This window comes from Miniopterus natalensis, chromosome 2 (assembly GCF_054644295.1).
Source record: "Miniopterus natalensis isolate mMinNat1 chromosome 2, mMinNat1.hap1, whole genome shotgun sequence".
In the NCBI taxonomy this organism is placed as follows: domain Eukaryota; kingdom Metazoa; phylum Chordata; class Mammalia; order Chiroptera; family Miniopteridae; genus Miniopterus; species Miniopterus natalensis.
Genome location: NC_142082.1, coordinates 171870992 through 171890071, shown reverse-complemented (window position 1 = coordinate 171890071; position 19080 = coordinate 171870992). Strand labels below are relative to the sequence as shown.

Genomic DNA, 19080 nt, shown 5'->3' with positions numbered 1-19080 from the left:
AGGGAGAGGGAGAGAGTGAGAGAAACATCAATGATGAGAGAGTCATTGGTCGGCTGCCTCCTGCACGCCCCCGACCAGGGATCAAGCCCGCAACCCGGACATGTGCCCTGACCGGGAATCGAACCCCGATCGCCTGGATCCTAGGTCGACACTCAACTGCTGAGCCACGCCTGGCTGGGCAAGAAGAGACTATTTTAAAAATGGATTTTTAAAAAAGTTAAAAATAGGATCATTGCACCTAAAGTCATAATAAAATGTCTAAAAGTGTCATGCCTTATCTTACTTGTTTACTGAAGTATCCCAGAGCCTAGAATAGTGTCTGAAACATGGCTGATGGTCAATAGTAGTTTTTTGAACAAGTTAATGACAGTGCTTTAGAGCACCAAATTGTAGGATACTCCCAAAATATAAAAGAGGAAGGGTCAAAGGATCCAATAGCCATTTACTAGAAGCTCTAGAGGTAAGAAAAGCCACAATAGTAATTGGGAGAGTGTGGTATTAGCACAGGAATAGACAAGTAGATCAGTGGGAATGTAGCAGAGTACAAAAATGTAAAGCCGGTCTGTATTTGGAAATTTAGTATAATAAAGGTGGCATTTCAAATCAGTGAAGAAATGATGGCATTGGGACAGTAGGCAAACATTTCGGGGGAAAATATTTAGAATTAAAAATTTTCACCATATATCAGATACACAAGATATTCTAGGTTGATTAAAATTCTAAAAGGAAATACTACCGATCTATCTTTACATTTTTACCACACCACCTCCATCCCAGTTTTTGAAAGTATTTAAGAAAGCATCTAATTTATTACCATTGACCTGACATAATTTATCAGCGGGCCAGTGTCTGGATGGAAAGTCTATCATTTCCACATGTTTCTATTGACGTTACTTACTAATTTTCTGACATTCAGCCATCCTCTCCTAGAGAGCATTCTGAACCTTGGTTTTGCTTGAATAATGTAACACCACCATTGACTTTCACTGGCACCACTGTGTCTTTATACTGACACCAGAATGTCCCTGTAGTCCTACTTGACATTTTATTAGGAGGTTGATGAGGTCCCTTTATAATGAAATTAAGTGAATTTGAATGATTTTAAATCCAAGTAAGTGGATTTGAAAAATGTCCATTAGTTTAAATAAGTTGAAAATAACAGAGGAGGAAACATAAAAGAAGGTATTTGACACTTATATTCTAATCCAGAAAACACTTGGAAGTCATTGTACACATGACCTCGGTCTCATCCTAGTCAGGAGTCACTTGTTCTCATTTTACTCAAAAATGAATCATATCTGTCTGGGCTGAAGAAATGCCATGGAATTCATAATGTATTGGAATATATTAGCTGATTTACATCTTTACAGAACATAAAGAGATTCTTATGATCATAGGTTCTGATGAAGAGAATCAAAGTAATGGTAGGAAGTGTAGGCCATCCTGCATGTGACACCAGTAAATACGCGTAATACCCCCTTTAAGGTAATAACCTGAGATGCCACTGGTTTCATGGATGTGGGACCAGTGCAGTCTCAATGGGCACCACCCTCAGAAGGGCTTCATGCTGGGGTTTAATGCTCCTGGTCAGCTGTCTAAATTTTTTTTTTTATTATTAAATATATCTTTATTGATTTCAGAGAGAGGAAAGGAGAGGGAGAGAGAGAGATAGAAACATCAATGACGAGAGAGTCATTGATCAGCTGCAGCCCGAAACCCAGGCATGTGCTCTGACCGGGAATCGAACCCTGATTGCCTGGATCCTAGGTCGACGCTCAACTGCTGAGCCACGCCTGGCCGGGCCAGCTGTCTAAATTTTTAATGATTTTTATCTCTGAATTTGTTTTCTAAGTGAAGTCTGTGGGGAAATGGAGCATGTGCTGGGGCTTGGAGCCTTGGCGCATGTATGGTTCACCTCCCACCATCTCCCCACCTTGCTGGGTGGGGTTCTTAGCCACCTGGTCCCCCAACTCTTGTGCTCCCAACCAGCCCAGCAACTGCTGAGAGCCCAGCAGTGAGACCCTGAGCATGGGGAGGGTGGGGGTCTGGGTGCCTGTGCGTGTCCCTGTGCTTAACCACGCATTAGGCAGCCTGTACTGAGTCCCGAGAGCATACAAGCATACATCTTTCATGCTTCTGTATATACAGAAAAAAATAGATCTTCTGGTATTTAACCAAGCAAGAAATCTGTGAGTCACCCTAACCTCCCTTAAAAATCAACCTTCCCATCCAATCAGATGCCAGGGCCTAAAGAGCTGACTTCATTAGCATCTCCTAAAAACATCTGCTGTCTCCAACCCTGTTGCTACTGCTTGACTTCAGGGCCTCATTATGTCATGGCTGGAATTCTGTAACATCCTCCTAATTACTTTTCCTTCCTCAAGTTGGGCACTGACCAAGTTGTTCTCTAAATTGCTAAAATGAGTTTGTAAAAAATGCAAACTCAACTATGAAACCCTTGCTTGGAAATGACTCCAGGATTTTGTAAAATGTTGAAGTTAAAGACCAAACTCGTTAACATAGCTTTTAGAGCCCTTTATGATTTGGCCCCTGCAACTTACAATATCTCACATCTTGAACCCACCACTACCTTCACATAATCTGCGCCGTTGCCATCCTGCACTGCTTACAGTGTGTACTTTCCTTCCCCCATCCTGCAAAGTTCCTACCACGTGCCTCCCACCTTTGCCTCATCAGGATTCAACTCAGCCATCAATCACCTGCTCATGGAGGCCTTTCTTGATTCCCTCCCTAAAGTAGAGACCTACCTTGGGCTCCCTTTATATTCTGTGCCCCGACTTATCATAGCCCTTTTCACTGTACTATACTGTACTGAAGCATAGTCTTTGGATGGCTTGTCTCTTCCCTCATGCACCATTCCTCCTCCAATAAAAGTCTGTTATCACCTGGACAGCAGAGGCAGTGTCTCACTTATCTGCTCCTATCACAGTGCTTACCATGGTATCTGCAATTTAGTCACTCAGCAGATATTTGTAGAATGAATTAATGCAGCAAAAAAAAAAATTAGCCTGTTTGCTTTCATAATTGCATAACAAATTATGTTTTTGTTGTTGTTAATCATCACCCGAGGGTATTTTCTCCATTGATTTTTAGAGACAGTAGAAAGGGGAAGGGGGAGAGAGAGAGAGAAACATTGATGTGAGAGAGACACATAGATTGGTTGCCGCCCACACTTGCCCAGACCAGGGCTGGGGATCGAACCTGCAACCCAGTTATGAGCCTTCAACCGGGAATCGAACCCGCAGCCCTTCAATGTGCAGGTTGATGCTCTAACCACTGAGCAACACTGGCCAGGGCAACAAATTATGTTTTTAATGTAAATAGAACTTTGGGTGGTCCACGTTCAGAAACATGTATTTAAGAAACATTTAAAAGAAGTCATATACATCAGTTAGCTTGACCTTTATAAAGTTTATGAGAAGGAAAATTAGAAGCATTTTGTTTATTGCCTATATGCAAAATGAAACAAAAACACAACACAATAAAACAAAACCAAGATGATGGACACACCTGTGTTTTCATTGCAGCCAGGGTCATAGTCCATGACTTTTTTTTTTTTTTTTTTGGTAGGAGAAAGTTTATTTAGAAAGTCACAGAGGTAGAAGAAGTGAGCTGTAGAAGAAATGGGCTCAGGAAACAAGTTACAGAGGCAAAAGAAGGGCCCTTGGAGCTTAGGGGGGAGAGAGAGAGAGAGAGAGAGAGAGAGAGAGAGAGAGAGAGGCAAGGAAAATGCCTGCGGGCACAGGTGTGGGCGCGCTCCATTGAGAGAGCCGCCCATAGTTCGTGACTTAATTGCTGTTATACAGTCTAGAGGAAAGAACGCTGAATGTGAAATCGGGATTCAGTGGCCTCAAGGACAGACATTTCAGGGGAAATCAAGGCTGACGTTGAACCCTGGTTCTTCATACTTCAAAAGCTTCTGGGTCCTGTGGGTACTCATTTGAATTCTATTACTGAGCTGATGTGTCACAGTAATAAATGACTTGCAGCTTCTTGTATAACAATATTTTATGCCTCTCAGCCTCTTTTATTAAAATATTGCAATGGTGAAAGAAGAAAGCATAGTGTGATCATTTGTACCTTTTATGTAAAAAAAAAAACCTGTAAAATACAGATATTTTCAATATCATCATCTATTTTAGGTTATAGACAAAATATCCGCTTAAAAAAACTTGAATTGGAAGAGACAGGGTAACTGGAATATTATGCAGGAAAATCGTCTGCAAAGTACAGCGCTTAAATTAAGAAAGTATTTGAGGGCAATGGAAACATTAGTAGACCAAAAGTAACTGTGATTTGGGGAAATGAACTTACTGTAAAGAGATTGCTGCTAAGGCCGAGCTGATGATTGTGAGCTTGTTCCTGTTTCAGTAATACAAATGAGGGAGGTAAAGAGTAAAACACTTGAACGGATTCTTGGGAAATGTACACAGTTCTGAGAGCCAGAAAGGCTGCATGTTTTTTGAAGGACTATGCTACAGGCTCTGCTAGGCAGGAAAATGAGTGAACATAATTAAAACTGGGGGGGAAAACAGAAAACTGCTGTAGGGAGCAACCCATTCCTGACAATGGGTGTAGATTATAGGTGTCATTACTCCATGATTTTAACTTCTATGTTAAAATGGACTTTTCTTGCTGTTTGGGGATTAATTAAAAATCCTTAAAAAAGAAAATCAAAGTTCACCACAAATACCAAGCAGACTCTTACATCCTGGAAAATATCCTGTGTAACGTGACTTAATTCTGATGATAGAATCTCAGCATAGGGTACTCGGGGACAGTGTCTAATGCCATGTTCCTTGGGCTATATAAAGAATTTAAAAAAAGGATCTGCCCTAATAATGCTTCAGTGTTGTGAGGGCCCTTTCGTTGTCAGATTCTATATCCTCGGGGTCTGGCAAGTGCCAGATGTTTCATAAATGTTAGTTGACAGAAAGGTGACTACTAATTGCAACGTTCCTAATTGATCATTAAGAGGTATTCAATTAAGAGGCACCACATATTTACCTTCTTCTGGGGAAATCTAACAAAAAGTCTAAATTATTTTATCAACCTTACCATACAATTTTTTCATTAAATAATTTTTTATTATTTAATTTCTCGAGGGATTATTTAGCGTCTCTCTGTAAAGCACAGTTCTATTTTAAGTATAAAAACCAGACAGTGTAACTGAAAAAAATGACGACTTAGATTAAACATAGGGGGAGATTGGGCTGAAGATGAACATGCTCGTATTAATGCGGTTGTCACCCTCATTTCTTTTAGCCCAAACAACGGACCTCTATTGTGTCTTCTGTGGATTTTCATCGGAACAATCACAACCAAGAATATTTTGAAATCAACACGTCTACAGGGTGTTCAAGCTTCCCTTCCAGCCCTCCTGTTAGCCCACCCACCTCTGCTGTGGGGACCACAGAGGTCAAGAGCGAGGGAACAGGCCATGCAGGTAAAGCCATTCACTTCATGCAGCTGTGATTTTGCACTTTTAAAACTAAAGTCTTTATGAATTAGATTAAGGGGAATCCTTCGTACAAATGGCACTGTGTTCTTTGTTCACCTACATGTGAGGCAGGGTAGGGCTTTATGATTTTTTTCGGTGTGTGGGCATAATATTCTTTGTGAATCTATTAGTGGCCTTTTAGGCGTTAGATATTAAAGTTGATGCTATAATGCTATTATGGTGGTAAAAAGTCAGAGACCTAGAATTGTTCTTCTTCCACTGCTACTTACCCCTCTCCACATAGTGGTAGCAACTCATCAGTAGGACATGCAGCCCTGAGGCTAGAGACCTTGGTTCAGGTTATCTGGTAAGATCGAGCTGGACAGTGTGGCCTAAGTGGGCTGTCAGTCTACTCAAACCAAAGTGAACTTAGAGAAGAGGGCGGGAAGAAATAAGGCTGGGGTACGGGGGAGATTAGGGCAGGAACCACACCCGCTAGTGAAACACCCCTGTTCCATCCAATCGGATGTGCAACGCTTCCCTTCTTTGGGGGCTAGGAGCTAATAACTGGTGGACAGAAATATGAGAAGCAGGGCCTAAAGAATATCTTCTTTTTATATCTAATTTAAAGTAAATGGACTATTCAACTACTTTTCTTCAAAGAGGTATGATTTTAAAATCCTGGAAATATGATTAATATGACTTTTAGAATCATAGGTTATCGTCCGTGTGTGTATTCCATGTAGTTATTGTTCAGAACGCGTGTGTGTATAACTATATGAAAGTATATACATGTGCTTATTTAAATCCTTTACTTTTGGTTCTACTTTTGAGAACACTGATAAAAGCATTTCAAAAATATAGCCAGAGAATTATTTTCCCCTAGGAAAAAAACCTAAGATTTTAAAAAAATAATGATGAATGGAAATGGTGAGATTGATATTCTGCGGAAGCTATAATCCAATCTTTCCATGGCAACTAGAATGATGTTTATAAAATGTAAATCAGAGTATGTCATCATCATGCTAAAAATGCTAGATGGCTTCTCACTGAACTTAGAATAAAATCTAACTCCTGACTATGGCCAATGAAGCGCAGTATAACCTCGCTCCGGACTAGCTCTTTAACCTGACCCTTAGCAGACTCATCCTGGCCCACACTGCCTGCTTTGCTAGGTGGCCTGGCCCTGGCCCTGGCCCTGGAGCTTTTTTGTACTTTGGTTCCTGCTGCCTGGAATCTCTGTCTTCAGATTTTCATGTGACTGAGTGTCATTCAGGTTTTGGCTCAAATGCATTTATTTCTTCATAGACGCGTTCCCAGGTCACCCTACCTTAAGGAGAGCCTTCAATATGATGATAATTATAGTAACAAAGATTCAAAAAGAAAAATAGTAATAATAGTAATAAATAATAAGTATTTAAGCAAATGCTTACATATTTTTCATAATGTTTTTAATATTAAATTTAATTTATAAAATTATAAATACTTAATATATTGAATTTAATATCTTTAATATTAATAAGCAATAAGTATTTAAGTAAATACTTAATACTATGCCTCATATACTGTTTTAGGCATTTGGGGTATATTAATTCATGTAAACCTCATAACTATTATATGAATTAGGTATTATTATTTGTAGACAAGGAAACACAGAAGGAGGCTAAATAACTAAATAATAGCCCATAATAACAGAGCTGGGATTCAAACTTGGTGGTAGAGTCCATGTTCTTTCTTAACCATTTTTCAACATTGCTCTAGTTACTTTGGTCAAATCATCTGTTTTGGGGTTTTTGTTTTTGTTTTCCAGAGGCTATTGACTATGTAAAATTATATTGTTTACTTGTTTACGTATTTATTGCCTTCTCTCCTCTTTCTAGAATTATGAGCTAGAGTGGACGGGTCCCGCCACATTGTAGGCTGCCTAAGCTTGTTTACTAACTATGAGACTGAACTTCTTACCTACCTTTGAAACTTAACCTCTTTATGCTGTAGATTTTATCTATAGAATTAAGTGGACAATTAATTAATTAGGTTAGCTTACCCCATAGTTCAGTAATGCAAGTAAAGTGATTAGTGCCGTGTCTGGTACATAGTGTTAAATAAATGTGAGTAACTGGCCCAACTGGTGTGGCTCAGTGGTTGAGCATCTACCTATGAGCAGGAGGCAGCTGTTCTATTCCGGTTCAGGGCACATGCCCAGGTTGTCAGCTCAAAGCCCCGAGGGGGGCGTGCAGGAGGCGGCCAGGCAATGACTCTCTCATCATTGGTGTTTCTCTCTCTCTCCCTCTCTCTCTCCCTTCCTCTCTCTTAAATAAACAAAAAACAAAAACAGAAAAAAAAGGTGAGTAACTATTAGTAGCCCTCATCATGATATTAAGGAAACCTAGCATTATTCAGTGAGCATGGACATTTAGTATATATGTCTGCCATGCACCAGATACAGTTTCACAGGAGAGGAGAGATGGGATATGAATTGTAAATAAAAGTGGTATGTGAACCCCAGGAAGGGTTGTAGGCATATAATTCTTACTTCATTAATACTTATTTAAATGACTCATTCCAGACTTAAAATCTTAAAATGGAAGAAAGGACTCTGATACTTGCTTCTAGGAAAATCTCTCTCAGCTTTATTTTAGTTAGTGCAGTAATTAGTGTGCTTTTTATGATTAATTTGGAAAAATTTCAACAATGCTTTGAGGTCGATACTATTATTTATTTATTTATTTTAGAATTAAATTTAGAGAAGTTGTGGGTCCAGTGCGCTCTTTCCACTCTGACCACCGGAGGGCGAGGGTAAGAACGCGTTTTACCTCTGTTGGGACTGCAGCGGCACTGTCCAGAATGTGTGGAGAAATTGTCATTTTCCACACATTTCCAAATTGATATTTTCAGGCCTGACCTTTGAACAGAACCAAAACCTAACCTTTAAAAGTTGAAATAGTTTCAAATAGCATGCATGTTACTAGGGTTTCCAAATGTAATACGTCACCTCTATGTTACATCAAAAATTTTAGAGTGGACTGATATTTAGTAATAATGCAGAAGGACAATTATGATTTGTTTTAAAGCAAAAAAGTAAAACTTTTAAGGTCGGTATTTATCTACTTGAAAAAGTAGCATTTCATTATCTTACACATCGATGCTTTGTTATACTTTGCATTTAGGAACCTGCACACACAGGTGCTACCACATGGTATATATTGAAGGAGCATGAGTTCCAGAGTCAGTTCTGTCACTGAATTTCCTAGGTATTTTCCATGAAATCACTTAATTCTTTAATCTCCAATGTACTCCTCTGAAAAAGTAAAATAATATCTGTGCTTTGGGTAGCTGTCATAAAAAGTGACCTTATTTATGTGGATGGATTTTGTAAACTATGAAAACTAATATTTTTCAATATTATTATCATTAGCGTTTAATATTATTATTTGAAACTTATAGTTTTAAGATAGAAAGAACCTACTCTAGCTCTGTACTTATGCCAAGGTAGCTGACCTTTTCTTCAGTTAAAAGTATAGTCTAAATTAACAGGTAAATCCAAATTTCATTTTATAAATGATTGTATACACAAAAAATTTAATCCTGACAAAATGTTGCTCAATAGAACAAAGGCTGATGTGCCCTCAAAAGTGAATTGTATGCTACAAAACACTTGAAACAAATGACCCAATGAATTTATGTAACGGGGCAATTTCAAAAGTAGTTTGAATTGCAGTTAAAGCTCCGCACTTGTAAGGCACTGTATTGTGTAATCCAAGGATCAACTTGTGAATCATCAAAAAAGGTGGTTAAAAGGGGAGACCTTTGGGGTTGGACATACTTGGGAGTGATATGAATGGGTTTGCATTTAACTAGAAAGATCACTCTACTATTAATATGTAGTAGATAGATTCGAGATGAGGTCAGATGGGAGGTAGGGAGAAACAATGTCATCAGCAAGGGAAACATGTAAATGGATTTGAGAGATACAAGGAAAATAAGAGATATAAGGAAGTAATCGGTAGGTTATAGCAACTGATTGGATGTGAGATGGTGGTGGTGAAAAGTTTAAGGAAGGATATAAAGGTTCTGGTTCAACTCGATGAGTCAAACTGGACTGCCATTCCCTGAGGTATGGAATATTTGTAAGTAAGAAGGAGGCAGCTAGGTCATGTAGGACCTAATAGACCATTAAAGGGCTTTGGCTTTTACTCCAGTGAAATAAAGAGCTAATTATAATGGTTTTTCAGAAAAGTGACACGATACAACTTCTGTTTTATGAGGATTACTGTTCTGTGTTGAGAATGGACTTTAAAAGGGGAACGAGAGTGGCAGCAGGAAGGCCCCTTAGGAGGCCATCGTAGCATTGCAGTAAGGCGATGGAGGAAGCTAAGATCAGAGGTGAGACAGTGGAGGTATAGAGAAATCGATGGATCGTAGACGTATTTTGAAGGTAGATCCAGTAGGATTTAATGGTGGAGTGGATAGTGTATGAGAAAAAAAAATTAAAGAAAACTACCAGATTTTTGTCCTAAACGAACATCTATGAGAATGGACTTACTGTCACCAGACACGGGGAGAGGTCATCAGAGGAGCACATTTGGAGAACAGGGAGGAATATCAGGCGTTCGTTTTGTTTGAGATGCCTATTAGTTATCTGAATAGATGTGTCAAGCAGGTGACTGAAGGTGCAGCCTGAAGATACAAATGTGAACATGGTCACTGTGCAGATGATGTGGAGCAGGTGTGGAGAGAGAGCCCAAGCCTGAGCTTGATAAAAGAGGGAGTAAAAGGCATTACCAGCCAAAGAAACGGAGAAGAAACAGCCCGAGCGGCAGGAGGAAATCCGGGGAATGTTGTGTCCTGAATTCAAATGAAGAAGGTTATTAAGAAGGACAGAGTGATCAGCTCTGTCAGATGTAGCTGATAAGTTGAGTAGGACATGGACTGAGTTAGAATTGACTATGGGGTTTAATAATGTGGAGGTCACTGCTGACCTTGACAAAAGCAATTTGGTTGAAATTGATAGGGCAAAAGCCCAACACAGTGGGTTTAAGAGAAAAAGAGGAGAAGATTTAGAATAAATATAAACTACCCTTTCAAACGATTTCTTCCGAGGAGAATTATAAAATTACAATGAAAGAGGGGAAAGAAAGAATGAGTCCTGTTAACTAAGATGAGAGATTGGCTTTCGACAGGAGTGTGAGAAACAGGCAAGATGTTTCTGTGTGGGTACAGATGCTGCAAAGGGATCCACATGGTGAGAATCTGTGCAAGATCTGGCTGTTCTGATGATTTTAATTTTCTCTATTAAGTAGAAAGCAGCAGCATCAGTTGAGAACAAAGATGGTGCAGGAGGTTAGTTGGTGGAGGGAAGAGCTAAGGAATGAAAGGGTTGTTTAGGGAAAAGGGACAATGAATGGACAGAGGAGGTACTGGTGGATTGCCTAGCAGGATTAAGGACCCATTTGAGGTTTCTGTTCATGAACTTAAAGTCAGATTAGCTAATGTTTTCTGTGTTTTTCTGCAGCCCAGTTCAGGTGGGGGAGGGTGGGCACAGGTCAGAGTATTCAGAAAGTTGATTTTTACACAGTTGTGGTTTTGTATATAAATGTGATTAAAGGGCAAGAAAATATGAATGCAAGAGAATGAGAGTAATTTTTGACCATAGAAGTTAAGATGGAGAAGTAGACGAAAGAAGATCGTTAGATTCCTGGTTCCAGTGGGCCAAAGGACTGCTGGGGTCAAGGTACTGAAGAAGTGGGCTGGGTGAAAAGGCAGAGGGAGTAAGAGGTACAAATTGGTTGTTACAAAATAGTCACAGGGATTAATAGGGAACATAGTTAATAATAGTGTAATAACCATGTATGATACCAGGTGGGCACTAGACTTATGGGGGGATCACTTTGTAAATTATATAAATTTCTAACTGCTATGCTGTACACCTGAAACTAATATAAAATAATATCGAATGTCAACTGCAATTGAAAAAATGGGAAAAAAAAACTGGGCTGGAGTGATAGAAGGTGGATTCAGAGAGGGGGATGCACATGAATCCAGGAATTATTATAATTATTGGTAATCACAGGGTCTTAAGACCGTGGGAGTGAGCAGCTGAGTTAGCCTTTCCCCATAAAAACTTGCCTCAAATCCTATAGTTAAATAAGTACAATTTTTAAAAGAAATATTTGATATAAAGAATCATATTTATTTCTACATCGATCTCCATTCATACTTAAATTTATCTTTCCATTTTTTTAACAAATTATGATACAGATGAACGTTAGCTGAGTTTACCTCTTCTACACTTTGTCCCACTCTCCCTTGGGATGCCAAGACCTCTCACGTTGTTCCCTGGGTGCTAAGGGCCCTCTGAGAGCGGCGTCCCCTTCAGGATCACTCCCTCATGGGGCCCTCTCTCTGATCTTGACCACCACACGTCTCCTTCTCCTGTGAACTTTTGAATCACTTGAGGGCCTAGCTGATAAAATAATTCAGTCTATCGGGTACCCCTAGTGGTTGCCAGTGTGTTCTTTTTCCTCAGGTAACAGTTTTCTAAAAGAGAAGTGGTGGAATTCTGGATCGATTTGAAAGATGGAGGCAACATGTTTTGGATGGATTGGGTGGTAGGGTATGAGAAAGTGAAGGAGACCAAAGGTGTGGCTCAAGGATTTTTGGCCCATGTGTCCTTTGGAAGGATGGACTTGGTATTAGTTGAGATGAAGAAGCTCAGTTGGGACATTTTAATTTGAAACACTATTGGATATCCAAGTAGATAAGTTCAGTAGATAGTTGAGACACTGATTTTCTTTAGTGGGATAGGGAAGGGTGGGAGGGAGCTATGTGATAATTTTATATTTGTCATAGTAAAGGGTATCTGTTTTAAAAGACTGAGAAACAGTGCTTTAGCCCACAGTGAGTGAACTGTGAGTTCTGAGTTCCTCAGTGAAAATGTCCTGGATAGGTGTGTTGTGAATTACTGAGGGAAAAGAAGCTGGCAACCACCAGTAATAAAAGACGCTTCCTCTTTATGGAAAGTTATTTCCAGAAAGCTCTATGTCTATGAAGACTTTTTTGGCTAGCATCTTTGGGCACCTGCTAAGGAATTTAACTACCCTGGGTAAATAATTATCTCCAGTTTTGTTAGTAGTTTCAAACCATTGCCTCCTGCTGGAGAAAGCTGATGGGAGGGGGGAAATCTAAAAAGAGTAGTGGAAAAGTACTTCTTTCCAAATGGGAGAAATAACAAAAACAAAAGCTTTTAAGTGCTTAGCAGCATAGGATGCTTTTCTGCAAGGGAGAGGCAACATTAGTAAAGAACTAAAATTAGAACAGAGAAGGTGGCATGGACCTTTCACGCTGCTCAGGGATTGCCTGAGAGGCAAATGAAGGCCTTCTTTTTAATTAGTTCACACGGCCTGGAAATAGGCCTCCTGAAGCTGGGACAGTGTTATTCCAGCCTCCGTTGGACACAGGCAGCTGAAGGGAGCTCTGGCCTCCAGCCAGAATGAAGGCCAAGGCCAGGCGCTAAGATGATGATCTTTAAGCTCCAAGCTGGGAGTCAAGGTGAGCTGATACGGAGGGAGTTAAGGATTAGTGAAATAATGTGTAATTATATCTTTGAGGTTTATTTTCTTTAAATAAATTATCTGAATTATTTATTGTTAAATTTAGTACTTGAAATTTACTAAGTTTGAGGTAGCCAAAAGGAAAGCATTTTTATATCAAATGTCATATGTATAATGCCTCCTCTATGATTCCTTTTCCTGTTCCCCCTCTGGTACCACATGGCTCTTCTCCGATGCCTTTCTGTGCACATTGTCTCACAGAGATTAGTAGATGCTTGACAAAGAAAGAAACCATTCACTGTTTTCTGATGCTTAAAAATATGAAAATATCTTACCTAGTTAGATGTTGGAGTAATGCGATTTAGTTGGGGCATGCAATTGGGTGGGAACTTGTTATTCTGAATTGAATTTGTTGAAATAAGACTATTTTGGTTTATTTGGGCAGCATAAAATAACTATATTTACTCGGTGTGTAGCATTATGAGAACGTCCAGGGTGCTGTGAGAGTATCTAAGAATGTGATTGACCTCATGTGGGGTCTGCCAAACTTCCAGAGAAGAGATAAATTTATTTGTCCAAATATGGCCATGTGAGACCACCGAGGCAGTAAGAATCCAGTTGTGTAGGGCCTTGGAGGCTGTGCTCAGGATTCTGGTCTGCATCCTAAGATAAAGTCTTAAGAACAATGAGAAGTCATTGGCAGGTTTGTAAGCAGAGAGAAAGGATCTTTTTTTTTTTTTTTTTTTACTGTTTGATGTCCCTCCCTTTTTTTCCCCCGTATGAACTAAAAGCAAAGTCTTCTTTGGAGAGTGACCAGTGAGGGCAGAAATCAGACAATTAAGGAGAGTGGAGCAAGTTTGAATTAGCTTTTTATTTAAACTCCTAGCAAATGGTTAGTATGTGGAGCCTGAGGTGAGCATGGAAGAAGGGACCGTAGAGGGTGGGTCCAGCCAGAACCAGCTCTTTTGGCTGGTTCACTTCAGCTTGTCGCTTACTGGTAAGGCGGGCCCTCTAAGTCTGCCACATCTGCCCTCTGTCCACCCTGGCCTCTGCGGCAGAGTCACCAAAGCAACCTTGCCAAGCTGGCACCATAGCAGCCTCCTTGACTTTCAGCCCAGATACCCCTGAGGCCCCCTTCTGGAGGCCACAGGAACCTCGGTCTCGTTCATAATTAAGGAAAATATGCAGGGCTCAGAAAATTGCATCCCCAAGACCTGTCTAGTCTGTACCGTGGGGCATTCCAGGTTTACTCAGACATGACCATGCCCAGAATCTAGATGGGATTTGGTACCTGGGCCCCTCTTTCCTCATGTCCTCCTGTTACCTACTTATTACACTATCACCTCTCCAGGCAAAGCCCAGAAAAAAAATCCAGGACACACATGTAAAACCATTGCCCTCTCCTCCCTATTAAAATTTCTCAGAGGCTTCTATCCTTCCTCTTCTGGGCGTTACATCTCCAGTGTAGACCTGGGGGAAGAGAGGTTCCCAATAGAACTCAATTTAAGAATGGAAATATATTCATATCTTCTTTGAAAAATACTATCCCTATGACATTGAGCCAGTGCTACTAAATAAAAAATACACGAACGTAACACATGCTTAATTAACATAGCTTCATAAATGCTTAATGACTGTGACCATTAGCATTATCTGTGTTGCTGTTATTACTGGACAGAGAGCAGAGCCTGCACCCCGAGGTTCATTGAGGTTGCAGCCCTGGCTGACACCTGATTGCAACATGGTGAGACCCCTCGTGGAGGAACCAGTGAAGATGTGCCCAGACTCCCAACTGTGAGATAGTATAGAACTATGTTGTTGGAAGCCAGCAAGTTTATGGTGATGGTTTTGCAGAGATAGAAAATGAATACAATGTCGAAAGTTCACTTGCTTTGTCAGAAAGGGAGACTTTCTCTCCATCTGCTTTGGCCTGAAGAACCTCCCCGATCAGCACTAGTCCCTTGCTGTCACCAAGATTATAGACATAATTGAGAGTAAAGAATTTGAAAATTGTCCCACATCCCCAAGACCAGCTCAGTTAATGTGCTTATGCATATCCTTCACACCATTTCCCCCCAAAAGATTGATTTTTATTTTAATAGGTACTAAGTTGTAAAGCTAAAGCTCTAATAGTAAAATCTTAAGACATAAACCAGATGGTTGAAAACTATAGTAAGACACATAGACTTGAAACCCTTAAATTATTGATGTTTTCCAACCAGGCCTCCCTCCTCCAGGACTTGGCTTTTTCTCAACTCTAACAGGGTTAATTTTTCCAAGCAGATATCTGATCATGCCACTCCACTGTTTAATTGCCTCTTATGTCTTATCTCTATAAGAATGCCCCAGCGCCTTAGCATGTCCAACAAGGTCCTTGATAATCTGGGCTGCAACTTTCTATTTACTTCTCCCCAAATACACCGAGTATTCCTAAGTACATTGTTCTCAGAATTCCTGGTTCTTGATTTAGAACATGCCTCTGTCCATTTGTACTGCCTTTCCACCTGATTTGCCTGGTAGACTTCAGTTCTGTGTGGGATTTGGCTAAGGATAATCTTCTTTGTGAAGCCTTCTGTAGCTCCAACAATTCTTTCATCCGTGTGCCCTCCTCAGTGCTCTTAACACACCTTTACTATTAGTTATTTTATATAAAAATATTTGTGTGTCTGTGAGCCCCTTAAATTCAGGGGCCATTTCTCAGTTAAGATATATCCCCGCACCTAGCATAGTGACTGACTTACAATAAATGCCCAATAAACAGTAAATGATTGAAAAACAGAATATTTGCTTTGTTGGGCTTCTGTTGCCTACTGTGTGCCTATTTCTATCTATTCAGTAAGGCCAGGCCAGCTTTTCTTTTAACTACATTGCTTTCTCCTGAGCCACGGAGCCCACCTTTCATTGGTTATTTCTTAAAATGCCTCAGAGATAATTGTCATTTTTAATGTAAATTTTTGTTACATAATTGATCTGATTTCACAGATGAAAAGATAGCAGTTATTTACTGGGAGGCTATTCAGTTTTCTTAAATCACTATAAAGCAGTTGCCCCAGCATTGCCAAGACCATTCGTATCCCTCTAGAAAGCACTGTCTCTGCAGTGTACACTAATTTCTCATTCCCTACCCTTGTTTGTTTTAGTGGACCAATGTCTAAGGCTTAATCTTTAAGACAATAGGGGAAACTTTAGTGATCTCTGCTCTTTCACAAAGTCAAAGCAAGGCATATTATGACTTCTTTTTTTCTTTCCCACAACTAACTTTTTTTCACTGTTGCTTTTGCTAGTTTCTGCATTAGCCATACGTGAGCTTGAAACTACTGTATTAGGACCTGGAGCCTTGAGAATGAGAACTTCTAACATACCAGTAATGGTCAAAATACAATGTGCAGCCCTGGCTGGGTGGCTCTGTAGGTCGGAGTGTCATCCAGTACACCCAAAGGTTGTGGGTTCGATTCCTGGTCCAGGCACACAGCTGGATGCGAGTTCTATCCCCATTCGCGGTGTGTTCGGGAGGCAACAAATTGATGTTTCCCTCTCACATCGATGTTTCTCCCTCCCTCTCTCCCTCTTTCTCTCTCTCTCTGCCTCTCTCTCTCTCCTTTCCTCTCTCTAAAATCAACACACATCCTCAGGTAAGGATAAAACTAGAATCCATTGTGCAGAATGAATATCACTGACAGAATTCTGACCTCTGGCCAGCAGCTTACAGGACAGAGTGACCTCTCACTTGCTTGTGTATGTCAGCTCTCCAGAGCATTGCTCTCCTTCCTTAGGAAAACTAATGGCATAGAGTAGGAAGACATGCTGCAAAGAATCAACATTTATTCCAGAGTCAAAGGTGTAATTTTTTTATTATCCACCTTTTCAGATCTGAAATAAGTCTGTTGTATGTCTATGCTCTTTCTGTGAGCACAGATGTCTGTGTTCTCCTTATTAACTCAGATAATCAAGAGTTGACTATGGAAAGCTAATAATAGATTTCAGATTTCCTTCTGGAAAGCACACAGCACATGTGAAAGGAAGCATTATTAGCTAAACAAATCTCTCAGTTCCTAATAATTAGCATTTTGACAAGCTGTTGTCTTAGATGGAGTATTTAGATTATATATTACATAAAAGTTCAAAGTACTTTTTAATATTTCTTTTTTGATTTGAGTTTCAAGTAATTAGTTCTCATTTTCCTCTAAATGTGAAGGAAACCTTCAGTTCTATTTATTCTCCCGTTGATGTGCTGTAGGGCATTAATTTGCAACTGGGTTTTGTTTCTACTATTAATTATAAATAATACGTCAAGCTCTCTAGGCTAAGTAGTTTGCTATGTAATAACAATATATTTGTTCCCCTGAAGTTGCCATATAGAAAATTTAAACTAGAATATGAAATTCAAAATGAACCTGAACCATTTCCCCATTCTTCATATTTGATATATTTCCTTTCAGGCAATTATTAGCTATTCTTTAAAATTCATCTTTAATATATTTATCTAAAACCAGATGTTGACTATTAGGTAAGAGCTGGTGTCATATGTTCATTATACTATCTTAGTAACCTCAATATATAAGCCATTGTGGTTGAGGCCTTAATTATAGGTTGGTTAAAAATAAATGTAGCCCTGGGTGGTGTGGTTCAATTGGTTGAGTGTTGTCCCATGCACCAAAAGGTTGCTGGTTCAATTCCTGGTCAGGGCACATGCCCAGATTGCAGGTTCAGTTCCTAGTAGGGAGCATGCAGAAGACAGGTGATCGATGTTGCATTCTCACATCAGTGTTTGTCTCCCTCCCTTCCTCTCTAAAAATCAATTAAAAATTAAGAAAAATAAATATAAACATAAAAGTATATATAAACACTAAGCAAAATTAGTTATATTACCAAATTTATTAAAATACTAGATAAAGTTTATTCATTTATTTAATAAATACTCATTTAGTACTTACAAAGAACTAACACTGAGTCAAGATACTGGGTATATAATAAAGAAAAAGACATGGTCCCTTCCCCAAAAAACTATGTGGTAAGTAAATAATTAAAGTCTAATGTGATTACATTAGTATAAAGTGAACTTAGAGATAAGAGTGTATAGATGGTTTCACAGAACAAGTCACGCTTGTCCTGTGACTTGAATAATTAATCAGATGGATACTTAGGCAATGTAGTGAGAAAGGGAAAAGAAAACAAGAAAGGTAAAGAAAGCGGAGCCTCTGGAGCCAGAGACATGTGGACTTAAGTCCTAGTTTTGTCACTTACTGTCATATTTAGGTGAATGATAACCTTTCAGAGACATGTTATTTCTTTTGAGATAATGTAAGCGGCCAAACCTAGCATGGGACTTTGCACATGGTAGGCAATCAATAAATATTGTCCTTTCTCATCTACTTTCAGCCTGTGGGTAAATAGGACAGATCTATTATCACCATTTTAAAGCCGAGGTAAGTAAGTTCACAATGGTTAAGGTCACACAACTAGTAAGTTAGTGACAGAGCTAGGACTGGAACCTACATCTTTTGATAAAACGTTTTCCACTGTGCTGCTACAAGGGTTCCAGGCTTTTTCCATGCACTGATTCAGCCAATAAGTATTTCGTGAGCATCTACTAAGTATCAGACATGTTACTGTACACAGACGATTCAGTGGGGAACAAATAAGCGTGCCCTCATTGAGCGGAGAGTCCGTCAGAGAAGGCAGATGTTGATTATTGGAGAGAGCTGGTGTCATTGTTCATTGTACCACCTTAGCAACCTCAAGCATATGAGCCATTGCGGTTGAGGCCTTAATTATAGGTCGGTTATGGCCATTTCAATATGTCCTAGTGAGTGGTACGCAAGGGCACAGCTAAGGGCTCTGGGGTATGTGTGGCAAGAAAACGTGCTCTAATCAAGGAGCATGGCAAGTCCTGCGAGGGGAAGTATTTCTGTCGGGGCCTGAAGAGCGAGCGGGAGTTATCTGCACAGAGGGAAGATTTTTCCAACAGCAGGAGGTCTGGCGAAGATGTGAGTGAAAAGACGCTGTTCAAGGAACTGACACTGATCCGGGACAGCGGGATCAGGGAGCGTGAGTGAAAGGTTGGCAAGA

The 19080-nt window shown here is 39.8% G+C and overlaps 1 protein-coding gene across 4 annotated transcripts in view; it reads left to right on the top strand.

Annotated features, from left to right (window-relative positions):
* ANKS1B (ankyrin repeat and sterile alpha motif domain containing 1B) overlaps window positions 1–19080 on the top strand; it is a 693028-nt gene that overhangs the window by 222323 nt on the left and 451625 nt on the right. For all 4 annotated transcript variants that reach the window (XM_087814846.1, XM_087814845.1, XM_087814848.1 and 1 more), the window contains exon 12: window positions 5287–5467. In XM_087814846.1, coding sequence (XP_087670972.1) covers window positions 5287–5467 — 181 coding nt within the window. The remainder of the gene's footprint in view (window positions 1–5286; window positions 5468–19080) is intronic.